This window comes from Strongylocentrotus purpuratus, unplaced genomic scaffold (genome assembly GCF_000002235.5).
Source record: "Strongylocentrotus purpuratus isolate Spur 01 unplaced genomic scaffold, Spur_5.0 spur5_scaffold_17, whole genome shotgun sequence".
NCBI classification, from domain to species: Eukaryota; Metazoa; Echinodermata; class Echinoidea; order Camarodonta; family Strongylocentrotidae; genus Strongylocentrotus; species Strongylocentrotus purpuratus.
The window spans coordinates 28,879,202-28,896,895 of record NW_022145602.1 but is presented as its reverse complement, the minus strand read 5'-3'; the positions used below and the strand labels follow the sequence as shown (position 1 = coordinate 28,896,895).

General features: G+C 39.2%; 1 protein-coding gene across 2 annotated transcripts; it reads left to right on the top strand.

Moving 5' to 3' along the window:
- The first annotated feature begins 8,231 nt into the window (after window positions 1-8,231).
- Window positions 8,232-17,043, top strand: LOC115918102 (N-lysine methyltransferase KMT5A-like). Of its 2 annotated transcripts, XM_030988055.1 has the most exons (6): window positions 8,232-8,815; window positions 13,810-13,905; window positions 14,606-14,728; window positions 15,644-15,797; window positions 16,380-16,584; window positions 16,862-17,041. In XM_030988055.1, the coding sequence occupies exons 3-6, from the start codon at window positions 14,608-14,610 to the stop codon at window positions 16,934-16,936; spliced, it is 555 nt and encodes a 184-aa protein (XP_030843915.1). In that variant the 5' UTR covers window positions 8,232-8,815; window positions 13,810-13,905; window positions 14,606-14,607; the 3' UTR covers window positions 16,937-17,041. The 2 variants fall into 2 exon arrangements, with proteins under 2 accessions (XP_030843915.1, XP_030843916.1); XM_030988056.1 differs by lacking the exons at window positions 8,232-8,815; window positions 13,810-13,905 and having other exon boundaries at window positions 14,105-14,728; window positions 16,862-17,043.
- The last annotated feature ends 651 nt before the right edge of the window (window positions 17,044-17,694 follow it).

The following is a 17,694-nucleotide window of genomic DNA, read 5'->3' as shown; positions in this document are numbered from 1 at the left end:
TTGTCTATTTCTTTATCCCTCTTGGAATGAATATAACTTGCTTACTCTCAAGCTTTGTTTCACCATGTATTTTTTTTCCAAATATATTCAATACATATCCCCTCTCTTTTGCGTTGTCATTTATATAGGTTGAATACACATGTCTTCTGTAAAATATTCAGATTATTTTGTCATACAAATTTGTTTTCCTACATGTAGCAAGCAGCAAAATTTGCTTGGAAAATAATTGCCTTTGTTCCAGAGCACCATACTTTTTGTAATAAACATGTTTTTAACTGTAAAATACCACAAAAACCAATAGCCTTTTGTATGGGTACAGTGGTTTTTGCGGATAGACTCTTTAATGGTACTAGGGGAGAAAAGAAGAAAATAGCAGGTGAATTTTATTAGGTCATATTCTAGTGCAGTGGGACCCTTGTTCATTCTGTTTCCTCTTCTATATACACTATAATATATTTATCTCCTTTCTTCTCTTCCTCCCGTCCTCCCCATTTTCCTTTCTTTTTGCTCTTTTTTCTGATTTAAAAAAAAGATTTCTCTCTCATTCTTGCTCTCAATTTTTTTTCTCTTTTACCACCCTTCCTCCTTGTCTTCTATTTACTTGTTCAATTCTCCTGTCATTAATTATTTCTATCTTCCTCATTTTCTATTTCTTTCTATTGCTATCTCTCTTGATATGTATTTTCTGATGTTTATAAGCAATGTCCATTGGTCTTGTCCTATTTATTCAGATGCACTAGAAATGTTATTTGCTACAAAATGTATGGATTCTGGAGTAAAGAATAAAGCTGTGCATACTATGGTATTTGAGGAGCTCAAACAGACTAGAGAATGAGTGCTGTGTCTGTCTGCCCTTATTCATATATGATTAATACACTTCTATTCAAAATCATACCTCTCCCAACAAAATACATCTTTCTTTTCTCTCTCTCTCTCTCTCTCTCTCTCTCTCTCTCTCTCCTTCTTTCTCTCTCTCTCTCTCCCTTCCTCTCTCTCTCCCTCTCTCTCTCCTCTCTCTCTCTCTCTCTCTCTCTCTCTCTTCTGTCTCACTTGTTTATTCCTTTGTTTTCTTGTCCATATATGTCTTTCTTCTTCAGCCGTTCAACTATCCCGGTCATTTATTCTGTGTCTGTTTTCTTTGACCCCTCTCTTTATCTCCTTCCCCTTTGCCAAGTCTCTCTCTCTCTCTCTCCCTCTCCCTCTTCTCTCTCTCTCTCTCTCTCTCTCTCTCTCTCTCTCTCTCTCTCTCTCCTCTCTCCTCTCTTTCCTCTCTCCTTCCTCTCTCCTTCTCTCTCTCACCTCTCTCACCTTCCCTCTCTCTCTCTCTCCTCATTGAGTTGAACCTCCTCCTCTCAGCCCTTCTCTCCATCTATCTGAGTGGCACGCTGCATGAATAGAAGCCCCAATGACTCACTCCTGCTTCACAACAAACTCTAAACTTTAGAAACTCCTACCCATTCATCTCTCTCCAATCTTTCTTTTCTTCCTGTCATTATTGTATTGAATTTCCCTTCCCAGCCGCATTGTTATGATGTAATGCACCTTCATGGTTGGACTGAACACCAATTTCTATTGATTTTTGTTTTTCTTCTTTTCTTTTGGAACGTTCATTGAATGCCCTGTGTGTGTCATGTTTGATATTTAAAGGATTTATAAAGGACCTGCTGGCATGGCTGGGGGAATCAGATTTTTCTCAAAGAAATACCGGAAACTTTAAAGGATAACTTATAGCATTGATGAAATGAATATGTATTTTGTTTATATGGTCTAGCACATAAATGCACTTGATTGCTGGTACATGTTTTAGGGTAGAATTTTGATTCCTTTCCACCATTTCATTAATGTTATCAGAAGTTAAGAAAATTAATGTTTCAATCTTATACCCAACATAATATATTGTTAAGCCTTTAATGTCGTGGGAAGTAGTGGTGTCATTAACATTCCTCACAAATACTGTTTGCAGGTATCTTTTTCCTTGGCAGTAATATGCAAGTACTGGTAAAAAGATAAGAAATAATTAACATAAAAGCTGACATTGCAAAGAAATAAAAAGTTTTTTCCTTCTGAATTTATAGAAGGCAGTTAGTTCTTGAAGTGAAGTGGTTATTAACATGAATCGAATTTAAATCATTTTATATTTGAATGATTTGTAATATACCAGAAATAACACTGGTATAATACACTTTGGTTTTTTAGCAGAAATACTGGGATGGCCGACAAAGATCACAACATAGTATTACATATTAGTACATATTCATGAATTCTACCTACTTACAAAATTCAGAGCTATGAAACTTGTCCCCACCCCATTTCTGAACTTACTTAACAAAAAAAATATAGTTTTACACCCTAACTGCAAATGTTAAAAATGAGAGAACATGCTTTTCTGAACATTACCTTCCACATTCTACCACTAGCAAATATTGAATATCGGAAGGGAACTTGAGTAGAATCTATTGAAATAGGCATCTTCTTGTATGGACAACCTCTTTCCAGAAAGCAAGCAAATACACAGCGGTGTTGTTGCTGAAATTCAGTGCAATATCCATCACGAGAAAGATTATTGAAGAAAAAAAAATAGTGTGCTTGTATGAGTTGGTAATAATGGGCATTATATGTTTATCATGATAACACTTAAAAATACAAAATGTGGGGATATTGATTAAGACTGTGAGTCATAGATTTCATTGATAACCATATTTTTTTCCAGAAAGAGAGCAAATCCATGTGTCATTCTATTTGGAACAAACATATCGCACCTTATCAGCTGATATTTTATTGAGGACAAAAAATAAAGAATGAACATGTGCCCCTGTGGGGTTGATGAATCCATCTCTTGAGTGCCAGAAAGTTATTATGTCATAGGATGTGTGTCAATGCCCTTCTGGCTCTCAACAGACTATATGTTTATCATGAAAACAATGAAGAGGGCAAACTGAGGAAATTCATTAAGATTCAAATCATGAAAGTGGAGAAATCTCCACAAAGTGAGCAATGTTTGTACCATCATCAAAACGATCAAAGAAAAATCTGGTTCATCCTAGTTTTTTGTCGATCCCTCGAGGATAGGATTACCACCTAGCTAATGCCTCCAGTCAGTCATCCACAATCTGGTATATGACACAAAGAAATTACCATGACAATGAGCAAGTGCATTATTGCAAGGTTTTATCATTTTAAAATCCCCTCTTTTTAAACGCCCAATTGGCTCATATGATGATGCTCTCAATCGAGCCGAAGCTCGTCATCGGGATATTTTGCCGCCCGGGGGCCCGAGGTCTTTCGCGGTAAGAGCTGCCTCTAAATGGATGCATGTAAACGAAACGTCTCAGATAACAGAAGAGCGTCATTTTTGCTCATTTTTCCCCAGCATCTTAAAGGTGTCACTCGGTCTCTTTTCTTGCTCATTTCCTATGCATCATTCTTAGATTATTACAATGTCCGCCAGTCCATCAGTCAATGCAATACAGTATTGTCACATATCTTAGCCTATTTGATTTGATTCTACATATGTAAGTATATGTTGCATCTTGATTTGAAAAAATGAATTAAGACACATACAGAAGTTTATGACCTATCATTATTTTTTTCAAACTGAGAATTTATACCCCACTTTCAGCTTGCACTATTTCTTTTTTTTTAGTTTTCTCTCTCTCTCTCTCTCTCTCTCTCTGTCATCTGACATCTAATTTGGAGCACATGCATGCACCTGCATTAGATGATAAATGCAATCCTCTAAAAAATAACCACCATTCTCCTTCCATAACCATTTCCGTTCTACCTTCAATGGGAGGGGGGTATTATCTTCCTTTAGGCTTTTGTCTGCCATACATGGTCATTAGGATAATTTTCCTCTTTATTTGCTGCCTATTGTAGCCTTTGATGTATAACTATTTCTTTAACCTTGAGTTTATGATGCATTGTCACTATTTGACCAACAAGCAAAACAAAACTAAACAAAAATCACCAACTCTTTAGATTTGCTGACAACTTATAAATATTCAAATTACCAACATATAATATTGAAAATGGGTAGATGTACACCTCCTGGCACAATGCCCTGCTTGTGACGACAAATATAGAGTACAATCTTGACCTCAGTTCCATTGCTGATGTTTAACATAGGAAGCAAATCTCCTTTGGATTAGGCCTCAACAAAAAACAAATCTCTTCTTTAAATTTCTTTCACATAATCAACATGTTCTCACTCAGTACGCACTAACAGAGTGCATTGATGTCATGGCCTTTTGATTTCTAAATATTGTTCAAGTCAGCTATAAACTTGGCATAATTCTTTATTGAAGGATTTATGATATTTTCTGATTCTGATATTAATCACTTTGTCCTTCTATAAGAATACTAATCAGATTTTATTTGCAATATAACATTTGGTTCTTATGTCTACAGGACATATTTTATGACCATAGGTCAAATTCCGACAGGGTTTTATTAGTTGATTCATAGTTACATTCATATTCAGCAGGTGTGTTTGTAATGTGTCTAGTCATGAAGTATTATTAATAGCTCAGTTATGGTATTTAAGTTTCCTGGAATAATAGTAAATGATTTATTTATATTTCTGATTCAGTCTCTAATCAATATATACTAATACAGTCATCAATCATTGTAAATGAAGTTGTTTATTTGATGGTATAGTCTTATTGTTTTGAAAGGAAGAACAGCAAACCAAAGCAAAGAATAATTAGGTTAATACCAGAAAATTATATTGACCCGCATTCCAGTGTTGTTACATATCAGAGTGAATCATATGTTAATATCTTGTTATTCCGTATGATTAAGATAAGCCATGTGCAAAACACTTTTATGACTAATCCTTGTGGTTCGTGGAATAGGTGTTTGTATGGCGCTTGGACACAATGCAAATATGGATTGTGTACTTGGATGAATACCACCTAGGCTAGTAAAAAATGGTGTGTGTTTTATCAATAGTTGTTTGTGCAGGGTTTTTTTTTTCTGTGGTTTTCTCTGTTGGGAGTGCTTTCTCTCCTTCTTTCTCTCTCTCCTTCTCTCTCTCTCTCTCTCTCTCTCTCTCTCTCTCTCTCACGGCACCCAGTTCGTACTTTTCTTCCTGTTTATAAATACCATAACAGTCCATTTTGTTTTGTATAGTGGATAGGCCAATGTATGATTGCCCAATCACTATTTTATATCTATATTTCCTAGCTATCTATCTATTTCTCCATCTTTCTTTCTCTGTCTCTCTCTCTCACTGGCTCTCTGTCTCTCTCTCTGTCTCTCTTTCTTATATGAATAAGCATGGAAAATGTTCGCAAAGGGCTGAATCAAAAGCTGAACTTTTCCCTTCTTTCTTGGGGGGGGGGGGGGGGTTATAATATCAGTCCTAAAAGAATAGTCGGAATAGTTGACGTTTTCAAACCTTGTTTGTGTTTTTCTTCCGTCAAAGATCATCCTCCTTCAATTTCATCCCATATGCCAATTGAAAAGTATAAGAATGGACTGCTTTGAAATCTAGTATTTCAAAATACACATCTGTGAACTGGCTGTGTTTGTTTACCATTAGGCCACTCCCCCTACCTGTCAATCATCTGTCAAAAATATGAAAGTGATATCAAGAGGAAGAATTTTGCTGGAAGTCAAATTATGAACGGTCTCTTTTGTTTAGCCTTCACAAGTTTAAAACAAATCACAGTGAAAATATGAATATTTGTTTGACCAAAATGATGTCTGAGAGAGTGAATTAACAAATGTGTATTGAACTTATTTTTATCTTTGGCCTATATCAGAGACATAATTTGTCCCAGATAGTAACTTTTAATGAGATATTTGTCAGTTAATCACTTTAATTGCCCTTGAGGTAGAGCATTTCTCATTTTGAAAAAGAAAACCAAATAGATAAGTCCAAGGTAAAGGTTAATGCCTGTAATCTGTTCAGCATTAGTACGCTATGCTTAGAATGCTACAGCCCTTGACCATAGACCTACTAAAAAGCCTTGACCAGCATAGCGGTCGATCAGACCTACAGCCTTTTCACACACAGCTAAAATTCTATAAACATGACTAGTATAAACGTGTTTCGAACGTGTTTAAACTAATCACGAGCCTTTCACACACAGAAATTTCGGTGCGATCGTTAATTGTTTCGTGATTAACTACAGCTCGTAAAACGCGCAGTAGTGCCATTGCGCATTGAAGGTCATGTCATGTCAATCAAAGCGCACGCTCCATCCAGTTTAAACACGTTTAAACAAGAATTTCCTTTCACACACAAAATGTCAAGCTCTCTAGATACGAACTTCGTATCTGCAGCCTGCTTTTAGGGGCGTATGGATCGCGACTTCGTATCTATCCCAACATCGTATAAACGATGTTCACACTGGGAAATTTTGTCTATAAACATGTTTAAAATTTTACGATGATTCTAATCATCACTAGATACGATGAATATTAGCTGTGTGTGAAAAGGCTGCTACTCTAAGATACTTTGCTCATTACAACTTGAATCCAAAGCGACACCATGTTGTCGCAAGTCCTCCGCTTTGTGCATGCTCTAGTTCAGACTATTGAATTCCATCCTTCTCATTCCATCTGCGTCAACCCTTATCGAGGGGTCGAGGGAAGATCGGGGGGGGGGGGGGGGGCAGATGGGGGTACTTATCCCCTTAGTCGGTAATGGTGAGAAAAAGTGCCGCTCAATAAAGATCATCAAATAGTACAATAGCTGTCATAAAATAAAAACATTCAAACAATATTAATGCTTTGAATTAAAACTTCATTTGAAGGCTTAACAAGGGTAAGGGTTGGAACACTTACATCCCCCCCCCCTCCTTTTACTCTCCACTGTGATTCCGGGACATTCCTCCCCTCCGAACAAGAACATTGGGTAATAATAGAATACTAGCCATGACAATTCAGTTACATACCCATGTAATTAACAAACAAAGGATTGGGAATATAGGTGACTATTTCATATCAAGACAAATGAAATGAGGACTGTTTACTTATTTACTTCGATTCATGCATGTTTCCATAACCTCTGGCTACTATTTATTTAATTTACTTTGCGTAATGGCATCTCTCTGAAGATGGAATCCTCTTTGCATACTTTAATTGTTGCTATGTCAGACATATATATGGCAAGTCTTTTAGTTGCCAAGAGAAACTTTTGTTTAAATGGTATTTTAAAATCTAGTATACAGGTATATTTGAGTGAGCTCTATGAGGCATTCCACTTACTCTCTACTCTACATTGACAGCAATCGCCCAGCATGCAGAGCCCCTACCTATGTAGAAAGTCAGTGAACTTTCCAAAAAGGTTTTCGTTAACTGCGCGGCTAATTTGATTTGGTTGGCAGTATCGCAGTCCAAGCGCATCGCCTTAATTTGATCAGAAGCTTTGACATGCTTTTAGTAAGGCTCATTTGTTACATGGTGTAGAGACTGATTTCACTCACAGTTCACATTCAGTTTACAAACCGTCTGGTTTGTCTTCCACTTCGAGATATGACTTATTTTTTTCAATCTACCTCTTTAATACCTTTTATGTATTATGACTTCAAGTATATTTGTTTGCCAATTTCTTTGAATTCCAATCGTAGCATTAAATGTGTTGGGGCTATGATCACTTTCTGATGTGAATGGGTACTCCAGGCACCACTCCTCTCTAGAGAATCAGTACCAGATGCTATGCAGACCACCTCTCAACCCCCCCCCCCCCCTCCCTCTCTCTCTCTCTATCTCTCTCTCTCTCTCTCTCTCTCTCTCTCTAGATGGAATCCCAATCCCAAACCTCAAAGATAGTTCCCTTGGTGATGGTAACGTCTAACCCTTGCCAAACATCCCAAAACCTTCCCTTGCATCCCTCAAAGCACCATAAATGCCATGTTGATCAGTCAGGCCCAGTGACTTACATCTTGACATGTATAGAACTGGAATAAACACTGGTCCCTCGATGACTGGAGAGATAAAGAGGAAAGGATGGTCGGGTAAGATGCTGATTTAAATGTGTTGGTGTCACTTGGGTCTGTAACATCTGCCATTGTGTTGACATGGTATGAAGTAGGCCTACTTTCTTCCATGGATTTACCTTAAAGATATATATATATATATATATATATATATATAAAGATCTGACATTTGGGAGACATTCCGGTGTTATTATACCTACTTATAGGAGACACCCAGATTAGGGAGACATTTTCGTGTCTCCTTTACGTTTCAACACCCCATACATGCAGTTTTACAAGAACGGTGTCCAAAATGCTTCATGAATATTCATGTTAACATTGTAGCTCAATGTTCGCACCGTCCATTTGATACAAGGGTACATCAACTTAAAATAGAAACCCTTTCAAATATGGGGGTGTATACTCGGCGTTGATATAACAGTGCATTTGAGAGACACAAAGTTTATGGGATATATCTCGCTTTCTCAATCGTATATGTGTGGGATATTCATTTCTAAGATCAGATGTGATTCTAACAACGTAATAATGTGCATCTTGCTCATTATTTTTTTTAAAGAAAAATATATATCCGTTATGGTGTGAAAAGCACCCTCTTTTTTAAGGTAGTTTATTCCAATGCGATATCGCGATCTTCGCACATGCGCAGTAATATATACATATATTTGCCGATAAAATTGTCTCCCTTGCACCGTAATATATAGCAAAAGGTGTCTCCTAACTACACCGCTACACAGCAGATCAAGATGTTACTAGGCCCTAGGACCTCCACGAATGTAGCCCAGGCGTTGCCGCCCAAGCTTCCCGCGCCGGTACGGTACGGTATGCAGGCTGTAGGAGCATGCAAGTCGGGACGGTTGTCTGAACTTCAGGTAGGCCTATATTATTCTTTTCTGTTAATCATATTCATAGACTAGTCTACTTCTATTACCGTACTACTAGTCCTGCATATATGGGGCTGAGACACTCATGAGAGTGGTAGCCAATTGACTTTAGAGTAGAAAAGTCTAGACTAGATAGTAGATCCACTCCAGCAAAGCATAGATCTTCTAGAGAGTCGACCCTGTGTGTGATTCTCATACTAGATCTAGTACGTCTTGGGCCTTGGCTTGGCAAAAAAAAATTCTCCAATTTAGAGGTCTAACAGTTAGAATCTAGAAGTAGAAGAGTCTAGACTAGAGTCTACTAGTAAAATCTAGATCTAGTAGGGGTCTAGACTCTATATCTAGATCTAGCTGATCTAGACTCTACTATACTAGATTCTAGACCCTACTAGTCTAGATAGATCTATCAAGTATCATCTAGACCTAGGTCTAGATCTAAGTTAGATCTACTACTAGATCTAGGCTAGTAGTAGTACCGCCTAGATCTATCCGGGGCGGGGGTGGGTAGAGTCTACTCAAATTATTTGTTGTTGGGGGTGTGCCGCAGTCAGGGGCGTCGCTAGACCTTTTTCAGTGGGGAGGGGGGGGGGGGGTGTAAGTTAGAGACCACCGATTACCGACAAAACTAGCCACCAATTACCGACAAAATGTAATAATGTCCCTGTGTCTACAAATTTAACCCTATCAATACTAGTATCAACCCGGGGCCGAAGGCTAAATTATTTTTTCTATGAACTAGTCTAGATCTAGTCTATCTAGAATCTAGATCTATAGTAGATCTAGATCTACTTGCGTATGCGCAAATTGTCATTTTCCTTGACATAAATATAAGAATTATTTCGTTAACTTAGTCAGTATCATAGCTAGATCTAGACTATATATTTAAATGCAGGCGCGTAGATCTAGTTTGGATCCTATTTTAGGGGGAGGGGGTAGTGAGAAGCAAATCACTTAAAGAGCGCGCAAAGGGCCCTCCCGCGCGAAGCTTTGACGTTTCATTGAATTATGAGAAAAGCAGACGATTAGTTGTAGTGTTCTCGACTCTTAATCCTTATCTGACTTTATAGATTCCACCCTTCCGCGCGAAGCGCGGAAGCTTTGACGTTTCATTGAATTATTATAGAAAGCAGACGCTTCTGTGTAGTATTCTCGAATCTTAATCCTTAATTGTCTGAAATCGGTTTCCCCCAATCGCGCGAAGCGTGGAAGCTTTGACGTTTTATTAAATTATGAGAGAAAGAAGACGATTCGTTGTACTGCTCTCGACTCTAAACCCTTGTATGAATTCAGTTTCCCCCAATCGCGCGAAGCGCGGAAGCTCTGACGTTTCATTAAATTATGAGAGAAAGCGATTCTTGGTACTGTTCTCGTCTCTTAATCCTTATCTGAATGAAGATTCCACCCTTCCACGCGAAGCGCGGAAAATTTCATGTTTCATTAAATTATTATAGAAAGCAGACGATTCAGTGTAGTATTCTTGACTCTTAATCCTTAATTGTCTGAATTCAGTTCCCCCAATCGCGCGAAACGCGGAAGCTTCTAGACGTTTCATTAAATTTGTAGTATTTATTATTAGACAATGAAGACAATTCGTTGTACCGTTTTCGATTCTTAATCAGCCCTAATTGTCCGCATCCAGATTTCCTCTATCGCGCTTCGCGCGAAAGCTTTGGAGTTTCATTAACATATTAGAGAAAAAGGACGATTCGTTGTACCGTTCTTGACTCCTAATCTTTGTCTGAATTCAGTTTACCCCCTCCCGCGCGGAAGTTTTGACGTTTTATTAAACTATTAGAGATAGAAGACGATTCGTCGTAACGTTCTCGACTCTTAATCCTTGTCTGAATGAAGATTCCACCCTTCCACGCAAAGCGGGGAAAATTTCACGTTTCATTAAATTATTATAGAAAGCAGACGATTCAGTGTAGTATTCTTGACTCTTAATCCTTAATTGTCTGAATTCAGTTTCCCCCAATCGCGCAAAGCGCGGAAGCTTTGACGTTTTATTAAACTATTAGAGATAGAAGACGATTCGTCGTAACGTTCTCGACTCTTAATCCTTGTCTGAATGAAGTTTCCCCCGCCCGCGCGTAGCGCGAAAGCTTTAGCGTTTCATTAACATATTAGAAAAAAAGGACGATTCGTTGTACCGTTCTTGACTCCTAATCCTTGTCTGAATTCAGTTTTTCCCCCGCCCGCGCTTGCGGAAGTTTTGACGTTTTCTTTTGGCGTTTCATCACAATATAGAGAAAGTAGACGATTCGTCGTACCGTTCTCGACTCTTATTCTTATCTAAATAATGTTCCGCGCGAAGCGCGAAAGCTTTGACGTTTCATTAACATTTTAGAGAAAAAGGACGATTCGTTGTACCGTTCTTGACTCTAATCCTTGTTTGAATTTAGTTTACCCGAAACTTTTAAACCTCTGATTTCTTTAGCTGATATTATAGGAAAGTCAAACTTCTAGAAAGTACAAGTATTATAGTTGTAGTCTCTCTCGATGTCGTCACAGTTAGTAGGGGGAAAAAAAATTGTCGGCCAACCGACATTATACATCTCGCCGACTTCAAATTCCTGCATTTATATAGTACCCGAGGATCGAGCAAGAATACCGACACGGCTGACCCGACACAGCAATTTATTTATGCGTGTCTTTCTTGCTCCCTCGACGAGACGACTCCACCCAACAACCCCCCCTCCCCCTCTCTCAGGCTCTTACCTCCCCTTGTTTCCTTTTTCTCTTTTTTTCTTCCTTTTCTCCTTTTCTTTCTTTTCTCTTTTCTTTTCTTTCCTCTCTTCCCTCTTTTTCTTTTTTCTCTTCTCTTTCCTTTCCTCTCCTTTTTTCCTTTTCTTTTCCTTTCTTTCCTTTCTTTTCCTTTTCTTTCTTTCTTTTCTTTCCCTTTCCCTCTCTTTTTCCCCTCCCCCTTTTCTTTGTTTTCCCGACGGCAGCGCAATTTCGCACCCCCCACACCCACACCCCCCCTTTGGCGACGCCCCTGGCCGCAGTCGGCTCAAATTAAGCTAGTAGGGTCTACTCAGCTAGTTTAGTAGAGTCTAGGGCTAATTGGCCCTCCCCTGAGTAAAGGATAGGGCTTAGCCTTGCTATAGCCTAGGGGGCAACAAGTTGAGTGAAAAATAGGGTCTTGAGAACGGGTCATGGCAAGAGTTCCATATGAGTCGTCTAGTAGGCCTACTCCTAGATCTAGTAGCTCTTAGATACTAGAATCTAGTCTACCCGTGAAATCTACTCCCACCCCCCCCCCCCCCCCCCCCCCCCCCCCCCCCCCCCCGCTGAAAAAAATAACGACTGATAGAATCTACTTAGTTAGACTAGACCTATGTCTAGACTATGATAGAATTTTAAATTACTGGAAGTCCACCTGAGTCCGCGTTGCCCTAACCCTAACGCTAGGACAGAAATACTGGACGAAATAGCTTTAACATTAATGGATACAACATTAAATATTACATAACACATTGTGTTATTCTTCAAGTTCAACATCCAAAAAAATCAAATAAATTATTATCAAGTTCTTTTCTCATGTTTTAGTAGGGGGTATAAATATGGAACTCTTGTCTGGGTCAGAATTCGACCATCATGTCATGAATTGACCGCGCTTGTTGCGTGTGTACATGTATGTGTCTATGAGCGCCGCTCAGCGGCTATGTACAGCGCTCATGCATTGGCTGTTCTGGGCAAAAATCCGGCCCGCACTGTTCGGATGCCATATATGTTTGGGAACTGGGAGTTTGCCGCATAGCGGCAAGAGAGAAGGGGGGAAATAATTTTGTAACCCTTGAGAGCGGCAACCGGCCCGGCCTGGCCGAGCGGCCCTCATTAAAAAATTGGCTCTGAAAAAGGGGTCTTTGTAGCGGCATACCCGTGTCACCAATATATGCGAGTACATTGGGATTTATCAATCGAATCATGTATTTTGGAGGTGGAAAACTTTCAATTGACGTCAAAGAATTTGAAATTAGGTATTACATAAAGGTAATAATTGAGTTCAAACCCATATAAAATCATTTGTTCATTTTGGGGGATTTTGTATCATATAGTAATGGGTGACATTCATGGATTTTGAATGCCAATATGCCAGGCGCGGTAAAAAAAAAAATTGTTGCCAATTTGAATGAAATGTAAAAATCCATGTCAAAATTATTAATTGTCACTGTGTGTCAAAATAGAATAGTCAAAGTGGATGATTGATATGATCAGTCTTGCTTCGATATTTAATATAATATCTTGTGCATCTTTCTGGTCTTAGCGGTAATTTTGACATTGGAATCATTGCAAGGTCAAACTTTTTTGTTTTGCATTGTTGTGGGTCAACCTAGATACACGCACCCGCTATTGCTTGCACCTACATGTAAAAAGCATGAAGCTTAATTCCTATTCACTGTCGAAGCCTATGTAACGACCCCGGTCCCGGCTTGTACATTTCGATAGCAACCGCTCAAACAAATGCTTAACGCAGGGCAATCAAGTGCTGTTGGATTATATGCGAATGTGTACTGTGCGCGTGCGTGGCCACGCACTGCGCATTCCAACTTCGACAGCGAATATAGAACCATATGTCAAAAAATGCTGATTACGATTTACCCTAGACCTCTATAACAAAACTTCTCAAAATTTCTGTTTATTTGTGTTGTTGGCATAGGGTTCTGCGTTGAACTGCTCGCGAAACACCCAACGATGAACATGCAGTATCTGCAGAAACTTTGCATGCTTTTGGGTTGTCAAAATAATTTTCCTGATTTTTTCATTGGATTGTAGACCATGCAAGACTGGATCTATGACAATTCCATTGAGAAACAAAAATAAGACAGGGAAATTAAGTTCTAGAGGAAGCTTTGTAGGTGCACCGCTATCGCAAGAGATAGCCGGTGCGTGTATCTACATTGTAGGGTCAAACAGTCTTTTTTAACACAATTTTTCTGACACAATATGAAAAATATGTACATGTTTTTATTTTCCTGCAGCAACTACTTGCCCAAGAAGACGAGCGATGTGAGGAGTCGCGGTTGCAGGGCTAGGGCTTTTTTTTTCAAGCATCAAGATCAAGGAAAGAGTCACTGGTAAGTTTCACTGGGTATTCAAAATTTTGTATCCAAGACCAATTCGAGAGATCGACAAGAGCTGTAAGATATTCTCCGATAGCGGCGCTATATTACTTTGGTTGTGCTGCCTACTTCCAGGACAGGCACGAGTGAATAGCTTTCCTATTGAAATCAGCCAAAATCATGATGCGTCATTATAACGAACGGTTCTAAACGCTATCGAAAAGTGATTTAAACATTGATTTAAATCAGTTTAAATAAGTGTTTTTGTGAGTATGGGGTTCCGTTGCGGATGAAATGATCAAATTAGCCGGCAAAAATTGAATTCTGTAGGATTTCGGCGTAAAAGACCGGAAGTAGGTAGCACAACCTGAAGCTGGACCCGCTGAGCCAACAGCGCACGTCAACCAATCAGAAACAAGCATTTAATTCATTTAATTTAACGCCCTCTAGCGGCCAAATAGTTATTGTCAATCCCCCAATTTCATCATTCCCAATTAGGCCACTTGTGGTGATGGTGACATACACTAAAATAGATAATGGACCCCTTTTTGGAACTTGATACTTCCCTTACTGGAATGTAATCCCTTCTTCCATAGCGGTGTAACCCTACTAAATTTGATGAATACCATCTGTAGTTTTTCCTATTAAATGCTGTTATAATTCTTGGTTTATATAGGCCTTGTCTTCATTTTCTATTTTTCTCTAACCCTTTTAGACATGCTGACCAGAAGAAGACATTGTGGTGTTGGAAAACCCAACCCCCTTGAGGTAGCAGCACAATACACAGAGAAAGAAAAGGACCCTCCTCACTTCATTGTCAAGCTGTTTGAGAACAAAGGTAAGCAACATCATTTTTTAATTCATAATTAAGTTTCATGGGGCTGCTACAAGTTTAGGTCGTATACTGTCCAACAATATTTGATTGATGTCACAGCAGAAACATAACTTAACAACATAATTTGCATATTTTGCACATTCATTTCAACTCAAGTTCTTTTGTTTTATGCCTCCGACATGAAGTGGTGCCGGAGGCATTCTGTTTTTAGGTTATCCGTCTGTCCGTCCATATTTCTTCTTACCACGATAACATAAAGGGATGTACATGTATACCTGGTGTTCTAGAAGGCGCTGTTCGATGGCATGTTGTGCGCCGCCAATTTTATCCCGAAGATTGACCAGGCATATTTACATACATCATTTTTTTACTGTTTGGAACATGGCATTGTGTAAACACCGGTATGATCGAATAACATATATTGGTGTCAATGGCAACTCACACCGTCTGTCCGAGTACACATTGTCAAGATATTCTGACAAAATTAATTGTACTGATCAAATTGGCACTGTGATTTTTGGAAACATATAAATTCCTGCCATTTCCATCTCAACATAAAAGAAATAGAAAAGTGAATCTGGCATAAGAAAATCAGACACACTTTGGATACTTTTTGTAATCCTTACTTCCTCAAACTCTACAATGTACAGAACCTGCAAACCCAACTCTTGGAGGGTGTCCAAAATGAAAACAGTGAGAAACAAAACAAATTGAGTTGAGCTGGACATCCTTATTTACTACATATAGTATATAGGGACAATGTCTAGATGTGCGCCTGAAAGTAAATTGCACGAAATAAATTGCAAATCAATATTTTGTTGAAGATGACTTTCAGCTGTGACGTCAACAATCAACTATCGTTGTTTAGAGGTACCATAATGTTGGTGTAATGATGTCTTACTGTAATTTTTCTTACAGGAAGAGGGATAGTGGCACAAAGAGACATCTCAAAAGGGGAGTTTTTGTTGGAGTACCCAGGCCAACTTATATCTGCCCAAGAAGGCAACCAACGTGAGGAGGAGGAATCATCTGGTTTTCGTGTTTTTTTTAAGCATCAAGGACAAAGCTACTGGTAAGTTTGCACGTTTTATTCCTATTAGGAGATTATGAAACGGGCACTGTCCATCCGTATGTGTACTACCTATTACTTTTGGATGGTTCGTCCTATCATTACCAAATTTGAATGGTAGATGCATTAGCTAGGGAGGCCTATACATTTTAGTGTGGTCAAAGGTCACTCAGACTTTGTGTACAAAATGTTAAATTTGTACATAAGATGTTAAATCTACATATTACTTTTGGATGGTTCATCCCATCCTCACTAAAGCTGGATTGGGGGTCATGCGGTCAAAGGTCATAGGGCAATAAATAGCTTGTGGTCGTGTTATCTCAAGAACCGATTGACGGATTCTCACCAAACTTGGCCCATGTATGTACCTTAAGGGGCCAATGATGAACTAATTCGATTTTTGGGTTATGAGGTCAAAGGTCACAGGGCTCATTATATATGCAATAAGAGCTTGTGATCACGTTATGTAATTGGGCTTAATATGTAAATCGCGCAATAGTGGAGGCATCATTTTCAACTGCGCGCAGTCGAACATCCATCTAGTTGAATGACATACAATATTGTACACTTTTCTTTGGAATACAGTCTTGATGCAACTGATGAGTGTGCTTTTGGGGATAGACTCGGCCGCCTCGTGAATCATGGACAAGGGAGGGAGGAGAACGCCAGAATGAAGATACTAGATATGAAGTCACATCCACACATGTGGATAATTGCTACAAAGAACATATCTAAAGGGACCGAAGTTCTGTACAATTATGGAGTTCGAGAACTGCCGTGGAAGAAAAAGGTAAAAAATTTTGATAAATTTAGAGTATGATGGAAATTACAAGATTATTATCAGATGTGATAAAAGTCAAATTTTACCTTTTCATGTTTTTGCTTGTAACCCATGATAGACAAAGCAATACAAGTCATGTATGTGAGATTCAATTCTTTACCTCTGTACATTACCCATAATACTAAAAATTGCCCCATGTGATATAGCTAAACTGATTACATTTTGGACAAGTTTCTACTCATTATTTGGCTTTATTCATCTAATTTCTAATTATTTTTCCCCTCAGCATTTCAGAGGACAAGTTCAAAGGGAAGAAGAAGAGGAGAGACACAAGTCCACCAACAGGAAAGAGGGACTCTAGGACAACAACAAGAAGGAGAGATGCAGGTTCACCAGCAAGAAGGACAGACACAAGGACACGAACAAGAAAGAGGGACTCTAGGGCACCAACAAGGAGGAGAGATGAGGTCCACCAACAAGAAGGAGAGACAGAGGGCCACCAGCAAGAAGGACAGGGACAGAGGGCCACCTACATGAAAGAGAGACTCTAGGACACCAACAAGGAGGAGAGATGGAGGTCCACCAACAAGAAGGAGAGACAGAGGGCCACCTACATGAAAGAGAGACTCTAGGACACCAACAAGAAGGAGAGATGGAGGTCCACCAACAAGAAGGAGAGACAGAGGGCCACCTACATGAAAGAGAGATTCTAGGACACCAACAAGAAGGAGAGATGGAGGTCCACCAACAAGAAGGAGAGACAGAGGGCCACCAGCAAGAAGGACAGACACAAGGACATGAACAAGAAAGAAGGACTCTAGGACACCAACAAGGAGAAGACATACATATATACCAACGAGGAGGAAAGACACAGGTCCACCAACAAGAAGGAGAGACTCTAGGACACCAACAAGGAGGAGATACACATGTCCACCAAAAAGGAGTGACAGAGGACCACCAACAAGAAAAGGAACACAAATCCATCAACAAGGAGAGACACAAGTCCACCAAAAAGGAGTGACAGAGGACCACCAACAAGAAAGAGGAACACAAATCCACCAACAAGGGAGACACAAGTCCATCAACAAGAAAGAGAGACTCTAGGACACCAACAAGGAG

What these genes read in the sequence shown, in the direction of transcription:
- LOC115918102 (XM_030988056.1), top strand. Translation starts at nt 14,608, where the DNA reads ATGCTGACCAGAAGAAGACATTGTGGTGTTGGAAAACCCAACCCCCTT. An exon ending in CATCAAGGACAAAGCTACTG is followed by an intron (nt 15,798 to 16,379) that starts GTAAGTTTGCAC and finishes TTTGGAATACAG; the next exon opens with TCTTGATGCAACTGATGAGT. An exon ending in AACTGCCGTGGAAGAAAAAG is followed by an intron (nt 16,585 to 16,861) that starts GTAAAAAATTTT and finishes TTTTCCCCTCAG; the next exon opens with CATTTCAGAGGACAAGTTCA.